Source organism: Xiphophorus hellerii, chromosome 10 (assembly GCF_003331165.1).
Source record: "Xiphophorus hellerii strain 12219 chromosome 10, Xiphophorus_hellerii-4.1, whole genome shotgun sequence".
Classification (NCBI taxonomy): Eukaryota; Metazoa; Chordata; class Actinopteri; order Cyprinodontiformes; family Poeciliidae; genus Xiphophorus; species Xiphophorus hellerii.
In genome coordinates this window covers 18,036,015-18,051,972 of record NC_045681.1, presented here as the reverse complement: position 1 = coordinate 18,051,972, position 15,958 = coordinate 18,036,015, and the positions used below count along the sequence as shown (strand labels likewise).

At 39.3% G+C, this 15,958-nt stretch overlaps 2 protein-coding genes across 4 annotated transcripts; one reads left to right on the top strand and one right to left on the bottom strand.

The window, feature by feature from the left end:
* Nucleotides 1–1,363: 1,363 nt before the first annotated feature.
* On the bottom strand, nucleotides 1,364–2,973 carry mrpl27 (mitochondrial ribosomal protein L27). The gene is made up of 4 exons (XM_032575085.1): nucleotides 2,861–2,973; nucleotides 2,469–2,597; nucleotides 2,287–2,354; nucleotides 1,364–1,923 (listed from the first exon to the last, which is right to left on the bottom strand). The coding sequence occupies exons 1-4, from the start codon at nucleotides 2,913–2,915 to the stop codon at nucleotides 1,717–1,719; spliced, it is 459 nt and encodes a 152-aa protein (XP_032430976.1). The 5' UTR covers nucleotides 2,916–2,973; the 3' UTR covers nucleotides 1,364–1,716.
* Nucleotides 2,974–3,480: 507 nt separating this feature from the next.
* eme1 (essential meiotic structure-specific endonuclease 1) lies at nucleotides 3,481–14,556 on the top strand. 3 transcript variants are annotated; one of them, XM_032575082.1, is made up of 9 exons: nucleotides 3,481–3,573; nucleotides 4,224–4,867; nucleotides 4,958–5,085; nucleotides 5,867–5,953; nucleotides 6,268–6,389; nucleotides 7,929–8,067; nucleotides 12,796–12,911; nucleotides 13,013–13,202; nucleotides 14,268–14,556. In XM_032575082.1, the coding sequence occupies exons 1-9, from the start codon at nucleotides 3,569–3,571 to the stop codon at nucleotides 14,442–14,444; spliced, it is 1,608 nt and encodes a 535-aa protein (XP_032430973.1). In that variant the 5' UTR covers nucleotides 3,481–3,568; the 3' UTR covers nucleotides 14,445–14,556. The 3 variants fall into 3 exon arrangements, with proteins under 3 accessions (XP_032430973.1, XP_032430972.1, XP_032430974.1); XM_032575081.1 differs by having other exon boundaries at nucleotides 5,864–5,953; XM_032575083.1 differs by lacking the exon at nucleotides 3,481–3,573 and adding an exon at nucleotides 3,580–3,724 and having other exon boundaries at nucleotides 5,864–5,953.
* Nucleotides 14,557–15,958: the final 1,402 nt, after the last annotated feature.

Below are 15,958 nucleotides of genomic sequence, written 5' to 3'. Positions count from 1 at the left end.
ACATGGTTAGTTTCCTTTCCTAATTTCAAGAAATGGTTATTGTGAAACTTTAACTGGGACTTCTTATGGCTTTCTTGCCTCTCATCCGTGAAGGTCATATTTGTGGAGTCCACAGCTAGTAGATGTCCATTTGACTGATTCTCTTACGTGAGCCTCGACTCTGCAGTGCCACAAGTTTGCAGTCGTGACCAAACTTTTTCCATTTTCCAGATAATGGTTTGAACAAAACAGTCATGTTTAAATATAACCAAACCCTGCTTTAAACTTCTAGTTCATTTTAGATTATTTTTTTTTTTTCAGACTTGTGTTGCTCCACCATAGAAAAAACACTTTTATTTTATGGTTATAAGGTGAAAAAGTTCCAAGGGTAAATAATTTTACAAGGCATCGTACCTACAGAAAGGTTTATATTTCTTCCAGTCAGAAGAAACACGTCGGCAAAATTTTTAAAAATCTACTTTCAACCTAAATCTGGGCCCACAGAGCTGAAACAGCAAAAAGTTAATAATTGAAAAGAAATTCAGGCTCCTATGTACAGATATTTTCGGGATACTGTGGGACACAAAGTGAACTACAAGTTTCCAAAGAAGAACATGAAAACAATGTGGCATACTCCTCCCATCAATCATTCCCCACCGCCCTTAACGATGGCATTCAACCTCCCTACTTTACACCAAGCCTCACCCACACTCCCTCTGCATACCACCGACTTCAGATAACTGCTGCTTTTCCCCCCCCTCCAGCTTCTGGTGAAAGCTTGCTCAGAGACAAAATACCATTTGATCAATCAGCTGTTGCGGTCTTTGCTCAGTTTCTGAAGTAAGTAAAGATCAAAACCTGAAAAAAGGATTCAAACTCTCAACTTTATAAACCCACTTGCAGTTAGCTGTGAAGTGGTGAATGTGTGACACCTCCTGGCCAGTACAGGTAGTGCAGCTTTTGGAGAACGGCAATATTTGGGTGAGGATTACTACAAAAAACATTAGTACCAAGAAGACACACACTTGAAATCAACATATAGTGAATGAAATATGGATGCAAATAGAAAGACGGTGTGGTTTAACAAAAACAGCAGTAAAATTCTAAAATTCACCAGTTCTTGGTCTCTGAATAGGCTGAATATTTCTAAAAGTATAGTTACAACATATTTGTCCACAGCTTGCAACAGTAAAAGGGCAGGTAAAAGGAAAGAAATGATTACGTTGTGAATTAAAGATCGTGCGACACCTAGTGGTCAAATGAAAGAACAGTACAGGTGTTCTTTAAAATCAAACTCCTGACTTTAAGCTACAGCCACCAGAGAAAACCTGCAGTGAAAAAAAAAATCACACCGCCATCCAAAAAAAAAAATAAAGCAAACTCATTCAGCATTAAGACTTTTACTTAAACTTTATTACAGAAGATGATCAGCTGTGTCATCTAACTAATCTATCTCATGCACAACAATCTGTGATTTTCAGGAACTATTATAAATACATTAGTGACAGACTGACTTCATTTTCTTTAATGAGAATTAGTTCTGAATGCAACAGGAAATGTATCAAAGCGACACTGAAGAAGGCTCCGTTAATCATGTTCAGCTTTCTGAGGAGTCAGAATGGAGCCGTCAGTATAATCAGCAGCCAGGTTAGGAGTCAGTTCAGTCCACTGACTTTTCGGTTTTCTGTTGCTCTGCCCAAAAGAAAAATACGAAGTCCTCGTTGCACTCCAGCTCTTTCAGACCAGGTCCACTAGTTTGAATTTGCCCTCCTGTTTCACCGGCATCACGTTGATGAAGGTCTTGTAGAGCACGGCTCCTTTAGGCAGCTTGGTGATGACGCGGGTGACCTCGGGGTTTCGGGGCGGTGGGATGTAGACCTCCTTGGTGAACCTGACGTGGCCGTCCTCCAGTGCGAAGAGGGTGTTGTTGGTTCCCAGGCCAACCTGCAGGACAATCACAAAACACCAAGGATACATCAAAACTCCCCAACTGGACGCAAACTGCATGTCACTGTTACGTTTAATGTCATAATAAACCGCATACGATATTAGTTCTCAGAGCAAAACAAATCGCTGTGACAACAAGGTTTCTATACGATTTTTAAGGCTAATATGATTTAATCCATTTAAAGCTCAAGTCAGTTAACTACATATTTGCCAACTTCTACAGCAAGATTATAGCAGCATACAGTAAATTAATAATTACCTGCTTTATTTAACTACTGAATCTCTCTCAAGCTGAATTAGCATTGAAATTTAATCTCTACATCCCTGGATAGAGAAAAAAAAAAAAAAAAGCATACTCACATGTGCTCCAGGGTGATACCTCAACTTCCTCTGTGTTGCAAGGATGTTCCCAGCATGTACAAAGTTACCTTAAAAGAAAATAACAAAATAATGATCAACACAAACACAATGTGGAATATATGCTTTGTAGATTATTTCAGAGCTTCCAGAGGTGTTCAGATGGGGCGGGGGGCAAATATTACCATCCACTTTCTTAAAACCAAACCTCCGGCCGGGGCTCTTCCCTCCGAGGTTTTTTGAGCTGCCTCCGGCCTTCTTGGACGCAAACCTCACCGAGTCCAGCAAATAGGACTCACTGGAAACCAGAAGACCTAAAACCAACACAACAGAGACGTTTCTGGACGGCTAAATGCTACAAACACTGCTGAACTGGTTTGAGTGACGTTTTAAGTCCAATGTGTTTAATTGATTGTCCCCTAGCAGAGGGATAACCAGGTAGGTTAGCAAACGAAACGTTGTGCTAATAGAGGAAAGCTAACACCAGCGAATGGACAACGAACAGAAATGGTCGCTTTTTTTTTATTGTATTAAAATGCGCGTAAGGTGTTATAATTAACATTAAGTTGTTTCGTACCTGCTCTGGACTTCAGCATCAAGGACGCCAGCGCCGCCATTTTGAATCGTGTCATCAATACGCAACATCCTTCGCGACATATCCGTATCCTTCTGCTGCGTTCAGGTACCTTGTACAACGTGCGAAACAGAACTCACTATGATACCAAACGTTCATATTATGTTAATCATAAACATAATATGAACATTATATATCGTTTTGGCAATTGCTATCTATAAATCACTCAAATAATAACTTTAAATTAATCTTGTCAAGCTAGGTGGAATGCTGTCAATTTGTATCTTTTTGTGGGTAATCTTCTCTTCCAAGATATGAAATGATTGTCACGAGTAATATTTCTTCTTGTCATGCCTTACTGACGAGCTATGTATACATTTATTGTAATAACTCAAATAATGCAAAAGTAAAAACTGTGTTGTAACAGACAGTGACACGAGTTACAGCTCAAGTTTTCACAAACACTGGAACAAGTGTCTGTATGGTTTTTTTTCTTAATGGGTTCGTTCTTAAACAAAAAAAACAACAAAACAAAACAAAACTGAATAAATCGCCACTTTTAAGCAATTTGAGCCAAACAATTCGGATCTAAAAAAAAATAATAATAATGAGCGCAATTCCTATCATTTAAAGCTCTGTAGTCCGACTGTCAGTGAATGCAACAAAACCCGGGGAAAATCAAACATCGCGTCACGCGCCACGCATCTCACGATGATGTAAGTAGCCACAAAAACAAATAGCATGTTGTAGTTAGAAGTTTGTTCAGTATGTAGTGAAATCCTCCTGTCGTGGAAGTTGTCAGCGGCAGCGCAGCCACGTCCTGCTATCTGACGTTTGCGTGCGTGACGCTGGCTGCCTTTTTGTCTGGTAAATTGAACTTGGCTTTCCGTGTGTTATCTATCGTTTGTCTTCCTAAGGAAATTTTTAATGCTGCGCCAAACTCAATTTAAGAAGTAATTTCTTTCTTTATTGTGAACTCTTTTTTTTAGGTGCCTGGAATATGTAGCTGGAAGTTAGGAATCCAATTATTTCTGCAGCAACAGATAACGTCACACCAAGAAACTTGTGTAATGGTTCCCCCTTATCTTCCAAAGCCAGAACGGGCTGCTAGCAAAGCTCTGTCTGAAACCAAAATCGTGTTCCCGTTGTTGCCGAATTTACCAGCACACTCGGAACATGTTGGTTGTTTGAGCTATTTGTTTGTTAGGGGATCCATTCACCCCTTTTTCATCTGGTAAACACTAAATGTGACAATTTTTCAAAGAAGTCTGGCGAGGAGTTTAAATCAAAGACAAACAAAACCAAACAAAACACACTTTCCTAACTGATGATGGTGACAGTTTGTGTTTTCTATCATCATGTATAGTGATTCCCCTCAACGTGAGGATCTGAGAAGCAGCAGTGACTCAGATGAGGAGCTGCCTGTGTTTGATTTCCTCCAGCCTCGTCCAAGCACCGATGTAGCCTCCCAGAAAGCCCCAAAGAAACCAGAGGTGAACAACTTCAATGGTAAAACTGCGGCCTACTCCAGTTCGGTTCTCGGTAAGGGTGGATCGGCTGATGTCATGATGATAAGCAGCGATTCTGACGACGACGTGGCGTACGTCCCCCTGGCACAGAGGCTGAAATTGAGACAGGACAGCGCCGTCCTCACCGAAAGAAACCAAAAAGGCTCTTCAGAGTCAGAGCATCTCCTCGCATTGCATAAGGAGAGAAGGTCGACCCCAGAGGAAGCGGATGACCTACCCCTCAGACATCTCTCCGCATCCGAGACCGGAGACGCGTCTCCTACCAGGACGAAAGCCACAAAAAGGTCGGCGGAGGAGATCCGGGCCTCCAGGGAGGAGGCTCTGAGGAGACGGCAGGCCAGAGAGAGACAGCAGCAGGACAGGGAGGCGCTCAAGCAGGAACAAGAGAGGCAGAAAGCGGAGAGAAGAGCTCTGGTTGAGGCTGCCAAAGCCCTGAGGCCAGAGGAGTGCATCAAGCATATGGTTGTAGCTGTTGATCCAGGTGAAAGAAGAAAGAAAACTATAAAAAAAAAAAAAAAAGCTACAGATTTATTAGAAAGCAGCTCAGCTAAGTTATTTTTCTCTTTTGCAGCTCTGTTGCAGCTGGAAGGAGGGGGAACTCTGCTGGCGTCTGTGCAGGCTCTGGGTTGTAGCTGCGCCATAGAGAAACAGCCGCTGCCCCGCAGCGTGACCTGGGCCAGGCAGGCTCCGAGCGCACAGGTTCAAAAAAACGACCCCCAGTCTAGTTAAGAAAATGCAGTGCAGTCCCAGCTAGGGCTAGTCCATTATTCTGACGATTAATCGGATAAAAAAAAATAAAAAATTGGCACAATCTGGGAATGTTTTTCTTTTAGCCACTTATAATTTATATTTCCTTTTGTAAACAATATATTGCCTATAATGCAATAACATAGTATTCCTTTTGTGTACACTTGATTATTTGTAACAAAGAATGCAACTGCAGCTTAAGAAATGCTTCTAACATCAACATCCCAAAATGTTCAGCTTGTACTTAACAGTGTAGGGCTGATCTGTTGATTATTTCTTGAATGAATTGATTAACAACTGGATGCAAGAGGTGTTCAATAGGAGATTTGTTTTGCAAAAATCGATCCAGCTAAAACTATGCCACTTGAGGAGTTCTAGGTAGAAAATATTTAAAGACAAATGTTTTTTTTTTTATCTTAATTTTTTTGTACACTTTTGATTATGATTACTGCTTTAAATTCAGCAGAAATTAATTTAATTCAACGAATGGCCTTGTTTTGAGTCTTTTTCTTTTCTTGAGTTAACGATTAATTGACTACTAAATTAGTTGGCAATTATTTGAATAATCGATTCGTCGCGATTAATCGTTTCAGCCCTATAGTCTCAGCTCAGCTTGCAACTTGTCAGGCGTACTGCAATCAAATGGTGACATTTATGTTTCAGTCATCCATTGTCCATTTTTGAATAAAGTTGTATTATTATCATGATAAATGTGCTCCCGCTGTTTCAGCAGAACGATGCGGCGCGCGCTCCAGAGCCCCACGTGGTGATGCAGATGATGGTGGAAGACTTCGTCACTCTGATTCACAACTACGTCCAAGTGAGTCGCCGGTCGGACTTGCAAAACGTCGTTGAGAAATTTCCAAAAAAAAAAACCCTTCCGGAAACTTTCAGCTGGAAGCCAAGCAGAAGAATTTTTGAAAACATTCTAAGATTATTACACAAAAATAAACCCTTCAAAACAAGCTTTAACATTCTAAGCAAGGCTGTAAGCTCACCGGTAGAAGCTGTAAGTATCTCCCAAGAGCAGCAGTTTTTCTAGATAAGCCTGGGTTCTATCTGTTTTTATCTGTCTGTTTCTGTTTGGAGAAGCTTGACCTGAAACGAGTATCTCCCTCTGCCTGTGTAACCCAGGAGGAGAGGCACAGCGGGCCAGCCTGCAGCCCCACCCTCACATCGTGGGTCCGGGAGCAGCAGAGGCGTCACCCTGACAAACGGCTCAGCCTGGCAGTCGTCGAGCTGGAGAGCTATTTCAGGTGAGAACGCTTCAGAGGACGAAGGAGTCTTATTAAACCAGAGACTCCTTTGTGACGGCCGTACGTCGTTTTTATTCATTCGAACTCGGTGGATTGCTTCAAGGAGATTGGCATTTTCTCTGTTTGCCCAGTTTATCAGCCAGTTTTCCATAAACTAAAAGTAGCAGACGGCATTCAGAGTCATCCACCACGTTGGAGAATCAGAAAGACGTTCTCGTTTCGGAGTCGAGCAAAAAGGCACCTAGCACAGAAAGGAAAGACAAGTGGAAAAATTTTCACTTATAAGAAACGGATAAAACAATCCTGCCAGATTTTGCTGAGGCGTTCATGGCCATTTAACTTTTCTCTAAAAATGTGGTTTAAATTCGCCTAAGCTGTTGTTTTTCTTAGAGTGCAAAAGTTACCGTCTGACTTGCAGTCTGTCATTTAGCAAGCTGTAAAAGCTAATTTCATTACTTCATTTATTTAGTTTTTTAAAAATAATCTGGTATCTAAAATCCATTCTTCATAAATATTTGTCTGACCTCGGCAAGATTATCCTACATTGAATTGAAATAGCGAAAGACTCACCAAACTGTATATGGATTTGTTTTTTAACCATTTGTAGTTAAAAAATCCTAAACCTAGCAAGAATTGTAGTTTTTTTTGTTGTTGTTTGTTTAGCTGGATCTGAACATAGTCAATCTGGATTAGATTGAAATGACTGAAACGGCCATTGCTAATTTATCAGCAAAGTAGGGTTTTGTACAAGTTTAACTGTTTAATGCTAAATAGCCATACCTTGAGAAAACTGTAAAACAGCTGAAACACTGACTTCCTTTAAATCTCGACTAAAAACCCACCTGTTTAGAGTTGTATTTGAAACGTAATCAATTATGAATTTCATGATGCCACTTGACTTAATGTAATGTTTTGATTGTTGAGTTAATGTTGCATGATTTTGTGTTTTTGTGTTTATGATGTAAAGCACTTTGAAACCCCTTGCTGTTAAAATGTGTTATACAAATAAAATTTGATTGATTCAGTTTCTGAATCAGCAGCTTTTCATTAGATGCCGACATCTGTCATGTTTTCCATCCAAAAGACTTTAGAATTGCTGACTACAGTTTAGTGATCTACTAGTGAAGTGGCAACTGATTGAAATGTGCCCGGAAATGCATCAAAACTGAAAGCCCCCACTTTTTATTTTGGTCTGTAAATGCATCACCAAATAACTTTTGACATTAGAGGAGAAAAGAATTAAATAACTAGTTGTGTCTGATGCTTCAATTGTAATCCCTTCATGTAGCCGTTAACTTAAAACAAAGGCAAATGAGTTTCTTTATATTAGGATTATTTGAAGAAAAATAATTAAAAACAGTGGAGGTCAAAAGCAGAATCAACAGGCACCTTTTACGAAAATCAGAAATCGGCGCTGGCTCTCTTGTTTGGCCACTCGCATCACTACATCGGTGTTACTACTATGAATCATTTACAGAACGCTGGCTGCGTAGGGGGTCCCGTCAATCATAAAAGTAAAGCTCACCTTGATGTTCTCAGGGCCCGAAAGTCTCAGAGCCAGAAGAGGCTCAGAGCGGCTGTGGCTGGGGAAGAGGCAGGAGGAGGAAAAGAGAAGAAAAAACGGAGGAACGGTCACGCCGAGAAGCTGCCGGAGGTGTCCAGAGTTGAAGTGGAGGAGGTAGGTTGGTCATCCGCTTCCCACCTCCGATAGGATACTGAATAATAACGATGCATAAATTGAGACGAGAAGGAAAAACAAAAACAGGCTTTTAAAAAAAAATTACCTTGAAAACAAATGCAGCACTAAAAGTCTTAAATAACCCATCGTCAATGAAGAGGTTTTTTTTTTTTTTTGCCTCCTCCTTTTGAAGTTGCGTGGTTTTGAAGTTTGTTGAGTAGCACCTGCATTGCTTTTGCGTCATCCGGCTATTTATTTATTTATACATTTTTGTCAGTCAGCTGCAGACATCTGTGTTGCTGCACATCGTTGCATGGTTTATTATATAATCTGCTCCAGGAGAGAAAAAACAGGTGGACAAAACCAGTAAAAAGAAAGAGCCGAACACTGGAGTTAATCACGACATTTAAAGTTTAATACAGTAAGAAACCTGCATCCTACAGTGTTGGGTTAAGTTCAGTGTGTGGTGTTATAATGGGCAGGAAAATGCTTTAATACAGACCAGTATATATAGGTAATTATTTTAAATATGGTTATTTTGTTATGTACTATACATCAACTTTTATATGAAAAAAAATCATTTTCAACTTTGATAAAAAATGTATTCAATTTTTCTATGTGAGAAGGCTCCAGCAAGATAATATCTCATCGTTCTATTTCTAATCTGTTTTAAATTTTATGTAGATGAGTGGTATTCATTGTATGTTTTATTCCGGTGTTTTTTTTTTTTTTTTTATTGCAGAACCTTAAAAAAAATAAATGAGAATTCACAATATAAATTTTGTTCTCATAAATTTAATAGGCACTTTAGTAATGCATCAACAGCAGAAATCAATTTCAATTTAACCAAAAGACACAGAAATCCGCCCCCCCGCGGTTTAAAACAGTTGAACGTCTTAATTGATGCTACTTTACGAAAGCATTTACACTCATAAATTAATACATTTGTTTATTAAAATTGGTCAAATGAATTGCATTGCTTGTTTTAATTAAAACACAAGCCTACGTCTCCCTTATCTATAATGGCTTCTGCATTTTTCAACAGTTTACACTTGTGGGATGTTTTTGGTTTATTAATACAACACAAAAGCGGAAAGTGTTCCTCACTATGTAGCTGATTTTATTTAATCAATCTTCTGATCTTCAGGGGGTTAATAAATGAAGGCACTCATTTGATGGTGATTAGATAATCACATTTGCTGGCTGGGGTGAGGGAAAAATAATCAAAAAGTGTTAAATTGGTCCCAGTAAACACCAGCCACAATCATATCGACTCAAGGGTAAAATTAGCCACACAATTGTTTAAACGTCCCTCAGTAGGTTGCCTGGAAAACTAGTTTTTGTGATCCAAGCTTCTGATGTTCTAAATCTTTGTAGCAACCAGCGTCACGACATATGAAGAGAAACCGCATAAACATCTAATCTTAACACTTCCTGTTGCAATGGAATCATCACAAACATTGAACAGGGATGTCTATTTAACTTTCGACGAGCCTGCCATAACAGACCTCCATTTTGTAGCTCATAGCTAAATTTGTTTTGTTTACATTCACCTCAACAGAATTTTGGTTTATAAGATTTTTGTCCAACATTTCTGGATGATCTTGCATCAACAATTCAGGAAATGGTATGATTCAATTCAACAAAATGTACAAGCACTGCAAATTTACTTTAAAAACATATCGCTTCAGGTAGCACATAAAGTTTTCTATGAGTTGCCTTCCTGGACGAGCCCCCAACTTTTGTTATCGTATATCATAGAGCAGGGGTGGGCACTCCTGGTCCTCGAGGGCCGGTGTCCTGCAACTTTTAGATGCATCTCTACTTCAACACACCTGAGTCAAATAATGAGGTCGTTAGCAGCAGTGTTGTATAGTAACGAAGTAAAAATACTTCACTACTTTACTTAAGTATATTTTGGAGTACTTCATACTTTCCTGGAGTATGAAAATTTTTGATGACTTTCACTTTTACTTCACTATATTTCCGAACTTAATTGCGTACTTTTACTCCGATACATTTTCAATGTGTGGTTTAGTTACTCGTTACAAAAAAGCGAGAGAGAGAAACGCAAGTGTTTTGACCCCACCTACTGATTAGCAAGTAGCAAGTAGGCTACCGAACAAAGTCCGTAGCCTGCTTGCCTGGGCTTGTTCATCACCACCAATAGGATACTTCTTCTTCTTCTTCTTTTCTATTATGGCGGATCACAAGCAACTTTAAGGTGCATACCGCCACCTACTGTACATGAGTGTGTAGAAGCATTACTTCATATCTATTAAATTCTACTTTTTAATTTTGTATTCTTAAGATAAATAAACAATGCTTTCCTTAATTTGTGAATATCTGTTATGTTTCCTTCATTTCCTAATATACCTTTAAGATTCCATTCATGCCCCATATTTCTAACTATTCTCTTTAATTCTTCCCTTTCGAGTTCATTTGACTTACAGTTCATCAATATGTGTTCTACATTTTCTTTCTCTCCACATCTCTCACATTTATCATTATTTTTCCTCCCTATTTTATAAAGCATGTCATTTAAGTAGGTATGACCTACTCTTAATCTACTAATTATTATTTCTTCTCTTCTGTTTCGTTCATTAATGCTTCGAATTCAAACTGACTTTTGTACTTCATATAATCTTCTTCCTTTCTTATCTTCATTCCACATTTTTTGCCATTTCTTGATTTCTTTACTTTTAATTAGGATACACCTGTTTCGCTTCTCCCATTAAACACAAAGCAAGTCTCGCAATCAGTAGCAGTCACATGGAAATTCTATCTTACAAAAACTCCCCGTCCAACTTGAAGAAACACATCGAGGTAACTTCTTATGAAATGGTTATAATCCTCCTGTTTCAGTAACTATAGCTTGGTCACTAGGCACTACTGTATTGTGAAATCTTGACCATAAATGAACTTTGTTTGGCATTGTTTCAGTTCCACACGTGGTGTATTTAGCTTAGGCCTAATGTTGACTGTAGCAGGCTACCTAGACTCCTCTGTTCAAGGGGGGACAGAAGCCATAGCAATAGCAATTTAGACTAAATTTAACGAATATAGGAAAGGCATGCAAGTTCAAAACCAGGTTTACAGATGCCAATAAGCTGCATTTCCCTCCCAATTCTTTTTTTCTTTTGCATAATGACCAGTTGTGTGCACCACCTACTGACAGTAGCATTGACTGATTCACTGATTTGTGAAGTAGAGTAATCGTAACAGCTCTTTTTCTTCATGTTGGCCGCATTTTCTGTACTATTTATTTTTCTCATTTTCAGCACTGACCTTACTTGAAGGGAAAACTTAAGGCTTACAAAAACTTTGTATTTTCTGTCCTGGAGGGTATACTAAGAAGCTGGTTCAGTTGTAAAGCAGGTTAAGTTAACCTTGTGCTATAGGTAAAGCACCTAATTTTCTTAACTAAATGATGCCTGCAGGTATATCTATTAGCAGGTTTAATTTTGCCTGCACTTGGTTGGGTACATTATTTTAAGTGTATTTGATAAGTTTACCAAAATATAAAAAATGTCATTCAAACTGCATTTGCTTTGTTTTACTTTTTACTTGTACTTTTCATTACATTACTTGAGTACATCCATTTTTACAGTAATTTCCATACTTAAGTACAAGAAGTTTCAAATACTTTAAGACTTTTACTCAAGTAACATTTCAGTCAGTGACTTCGACTTTTACCAAAGTCATATTTTGGAGAGGTACTTGTACTTTTACTTGACTCTGAGATTTCAGTACTTTATACAACACTGGTTAGCAGGACTCTGGAGAACTTGACTGCACTTAGGAGGTGATTCAGCTGTTGGATTCAGGTGTGTTGGACCAGGGAGACATCTAAGAGTTGCAGGACACCGGCCCTCGAGGACCAGGATTGCCCACCCCTGTCATAGAGAGATTAGCATTTTGTCCACACTGCAAGTCAGTAGATGACAAAACTCCCCTTTTGCTCTTTTACAACTGAAAATAAATAATTTTGTGTTGTTTCAAGTTTACTTTTAGAAAATGAGACCTCTCATGTTAAGTAACACTTACATGGAAATATGTGAGATTATAGCCAAGTAGCTAATTTTCATCCCTTGTCCCATTGGCAGGTTGATGTATATGATCTTTAATGATAAGAAAAACCAGCATCAGATTACTGTATAAAAGAGAATCGGGAGTATTTAAACAGTTGTTTGCCATTTGTAGTCTATAACCGTTAAAAAATGTTGACTTTGTCAAAAAATGTTCATTAAGTTGAACAGAGTTGGCATAGCAGTCCTAAAAATAATGTTTTTAGGGCTAAACTAAGCTAAACAGGCTAATTGTTTGACTAGTAAAATTAGCCTGTGCCCTCTGCCACTGTAACAAACAATTCTACTGCATAGTTTTCTCATGCTAAACAGATCCATATGTTTTGTTTGGGTAAATAAATATATTTGTTATCCAAATTTTGGCCCATTGGTCATTGTAATTTAAACCTTAAGTACATTTAGGTGAAATTGTAATTTTTGTGTGCCGCCCTGCTACAAAAAAAAAAATAAAAAAATTAGACGCACCCCTGCAGAAGAGTATAAACAGTCTTCTGATTGCCTTTGTCAAGAATAATTTACAGCACTAATGTGAAAATCTACCAATGTTATTTTTTAAATCATATCTATATGGAGTTTTGTTCTCAAGAAGGAAATTAGGCGTTTTACTATCTTCACCGATCCTCGTGCAAAATCCCATCAGGCTGTGGTCCACCTCCAGCTTCACACCGGCGTCTCCGTCCGCTTCTTATCTACCTGGAAGGAGTTCTCCGACCACATCACCATGACGACCAAAGCGGTCGCCGAGGCCCCTTTCAAGTGAGCAATCCGGAGCCCTTTTTGCTCATCGCATCTCGGGCCCTGCGCCGCCTCTGCCGGATCACACGGTCACTTCCCACACTCCTCTCGGTTGTTTTCAGGCGAGCGCGAGAGCAGACCGGCTTCTCCTTTTACCTGGAGAGCGAGTGGGCGGGAGGCCAGCGGGTGGACAAAGCTGGGAAGGGCCTGCTGCAGGCGTGGAAGAGACAGATCCAGCAGTTCAACAGAGTGAGCTCAGACGTGGCGGCTGCCATCTTGGCAGCTTATCCTTCCCCGCAGCTGCTCAAGAAGGTATGCATTCACCTCTCAAGCATTTCAACAGGCTCAGATTCAGTCTTTGCAACCACTTTTACATGCAGCCATTGCTAATATTAATTAAATCTTCCTCTGGTTTTTATACTGAGAAGAGTAAAAAAAATTTTTGTCATTTAGGAAGATATAATCTAGGCGTCCTTCCTGCTTGTTGCAGTTTGGGATTAACAAAAAAAAATGCAGATATGAAGCTTTTCCACAACAAATCTGCAGGTAATTTGCCTGAGATGAGCAGATATGTAAATGTTTTTCAACAAACAAACAAACAAAAGCATTCTTCCAAATGCCAAATGATACTTATTATCTGCTACAGTGGGCATTCAGCGTAGCAATTAGAGCAGATAAAACATTCCCAGGTTGCCAATTCTTGTGTTTTCTCAATGCAATCAATAGCTGAAGTACAAAGTTTATAAAAAGCAGGACAATACTGAAATGAAAGTTGACTCTCATTACTCTATAGTTCAGATGTTTTGTGTTGGGTTCTTTAAAGTAGTTGTTAGGAGTCAGTATCTTCCCAGTCTAGGTAGAGCTAATGTCTGCAATGTGAACCAACTTGGAAAAGCAGTAATGTAAGATTGCTTCGGTGAAAAACTTTTTACATTTGAATTAATTTACATCTGCTGGCACAACATGGGATCCGGGAGGCTGTTCAGTCAACAAATCATAAATAGGATGCACAATTATTTTATGAAATACCTGAAGATGCTTTGTAAAAACAATTGTTTTAGAATTTTGTTTGCATTGGTGGATTTCATTCTGTGAAGCTGAAGTCCTGTTTCAAAAATAATGATTTGGAGCTTTTACGGCGTATGATTCCATAGCTCACTCTGCGTTTCCTTCAGCTGGTTGGAAAAATATAAAAAATATTTTTAAAGCTTAACACGTCCTCATCCTTGAGCTATGAAATAAAAATAGTTCTGTGTCACATTTGTGATGTTCTTTATTTTTCTTGTGACAATATAAAATTGCCCATGTGACCTTTATGTAACTGTAACCTCCAAGATATCCTTTCTGAAAGCTAATAATCTCCCTGTGTGTTCACAGGCTTACAGCCAGTGCAGGACCGAGAACGAGAAGCTCTCTCTTCTGTCTGACCTTCTGATCCGCAGAGGAGAAGGCGTCACCTCCACAACCCGACGGGTCGGTCCGGAGCTTTCCAAACGTCTTTTCCTCCTGATGCACTCCCGTGATCCCGAGCAGAATCTGGACGCCAGCCTTTAAACTCTTTGAACCGAAACTTTGCTGTAACCCAAATCAAATGTTTGAGGTCCGACTAGTTGATTTACTCATGCTGATTTTGATGCTTGTGCAATAAAGTTTTTATACAACTACAGGTTTGGACTACTGCCACTCCTTTTTTTTTAATGCTGCTCCATCCCAAAACAGTTCTTTTTTTGTTCATCAGTTATTATCTAATCCACAATCCCTGTTAGAAATTATGCAAAATGACATCAGTAGGCAGACCAAAACATTAAGTTATGTGGAAATTTTGGTATTTTAAAGATCAAAATGAAGATAATTGATACAAATTTTCAAGAAAAATTTTCCAAAATCAGTTTCTTTAAATATGAAACTAAAAATACCCTCAGGTTTGTGTCTGGTGAATTTCTGGTTTAAAACAAGCTTGTTCTACCTTCAGTGAAGTTACTCACCCTTTGGTAGAGAATCCAGAAATCCATTTTACTCGAGTAGCAATGCCACATAATAAAATTACTCAAGTAAAATTAAAAAGTACAGTATGGTTAAAAAAAAGTACCGTACTCAAAGTATTTTTTCCCCCCATTACGTTACTCGATTAAATGCGACTGAGTAAATGTAACCAAACTCTGTCTACAATGTAGCTGAAAATTGATCAAGGTGTTGTGAAGATCCAGTCAAAGTCTAGACCTTAACCTCATTGAAACACCAACAAACCAAATGAAACAAAAGCAATCCATGTCCTCGATTCTTCCATCTTGTCCTCCTCTGTGTTTAGGTTCCACCCGGACACTGGCAGTCATAAAGATGTTGTCCCCTCCTTCCTGACTTAATCAGGTGTTGTGTGTTTTCAGGTGCTCCTCCCTGTGTGTTTTAAAGGCTGTCCAACTGATCTGCCTGTGTCAATGAACTCGTCCCCCTTCTCCGGTGCCGGCTACCTGCGTGCGTCGAGCCTTGTTTGTGTTGTGCCGGGGTAAAAAGCCGCCACTGATCCGCTCCACTTTGTTTCGCAATGCCCCACGGCTCATTTCCACTGCATTAGCGAAAATGGAACCTGACCAAGGAGTGACGCGAGCCTGGAACAGAGGGGGGAATAAAAGATAAAAAAGAGGGGGAGAGACACGGATGGGTAACGAGCTGTTAAATGGGCTTAAAGAGATGAGAAACAAGCCTCACACACCGCAGACACACACTGTGGCACAGCAGCCGATGAGTCAGGTGGTTCATAATGAAGGAAGGACCACGATGCAGGGGGAAGCGGTAGATTGATTAAGCCTTGATTATTCGTTCCTTCACAAGAATACTTTGATCATAATTATGCGTATGTGGTAAGGCATTGAAACTCACGAGAAGAAAATTGAAAACAGAAGCTAGCGAAAGATTTAAAAGAACTTCTTACATACCTCTTAAAATTCTGGTCTACGAGAATGTGACGCTCACACAGTCCAGAAATATACATGTCACGTTATCTGGTTTTCTCTAAATTGCTAGTAGGAGCGGGTGTGTGCATGCATAGATGTTTGCCTCTGTGTTGCCTT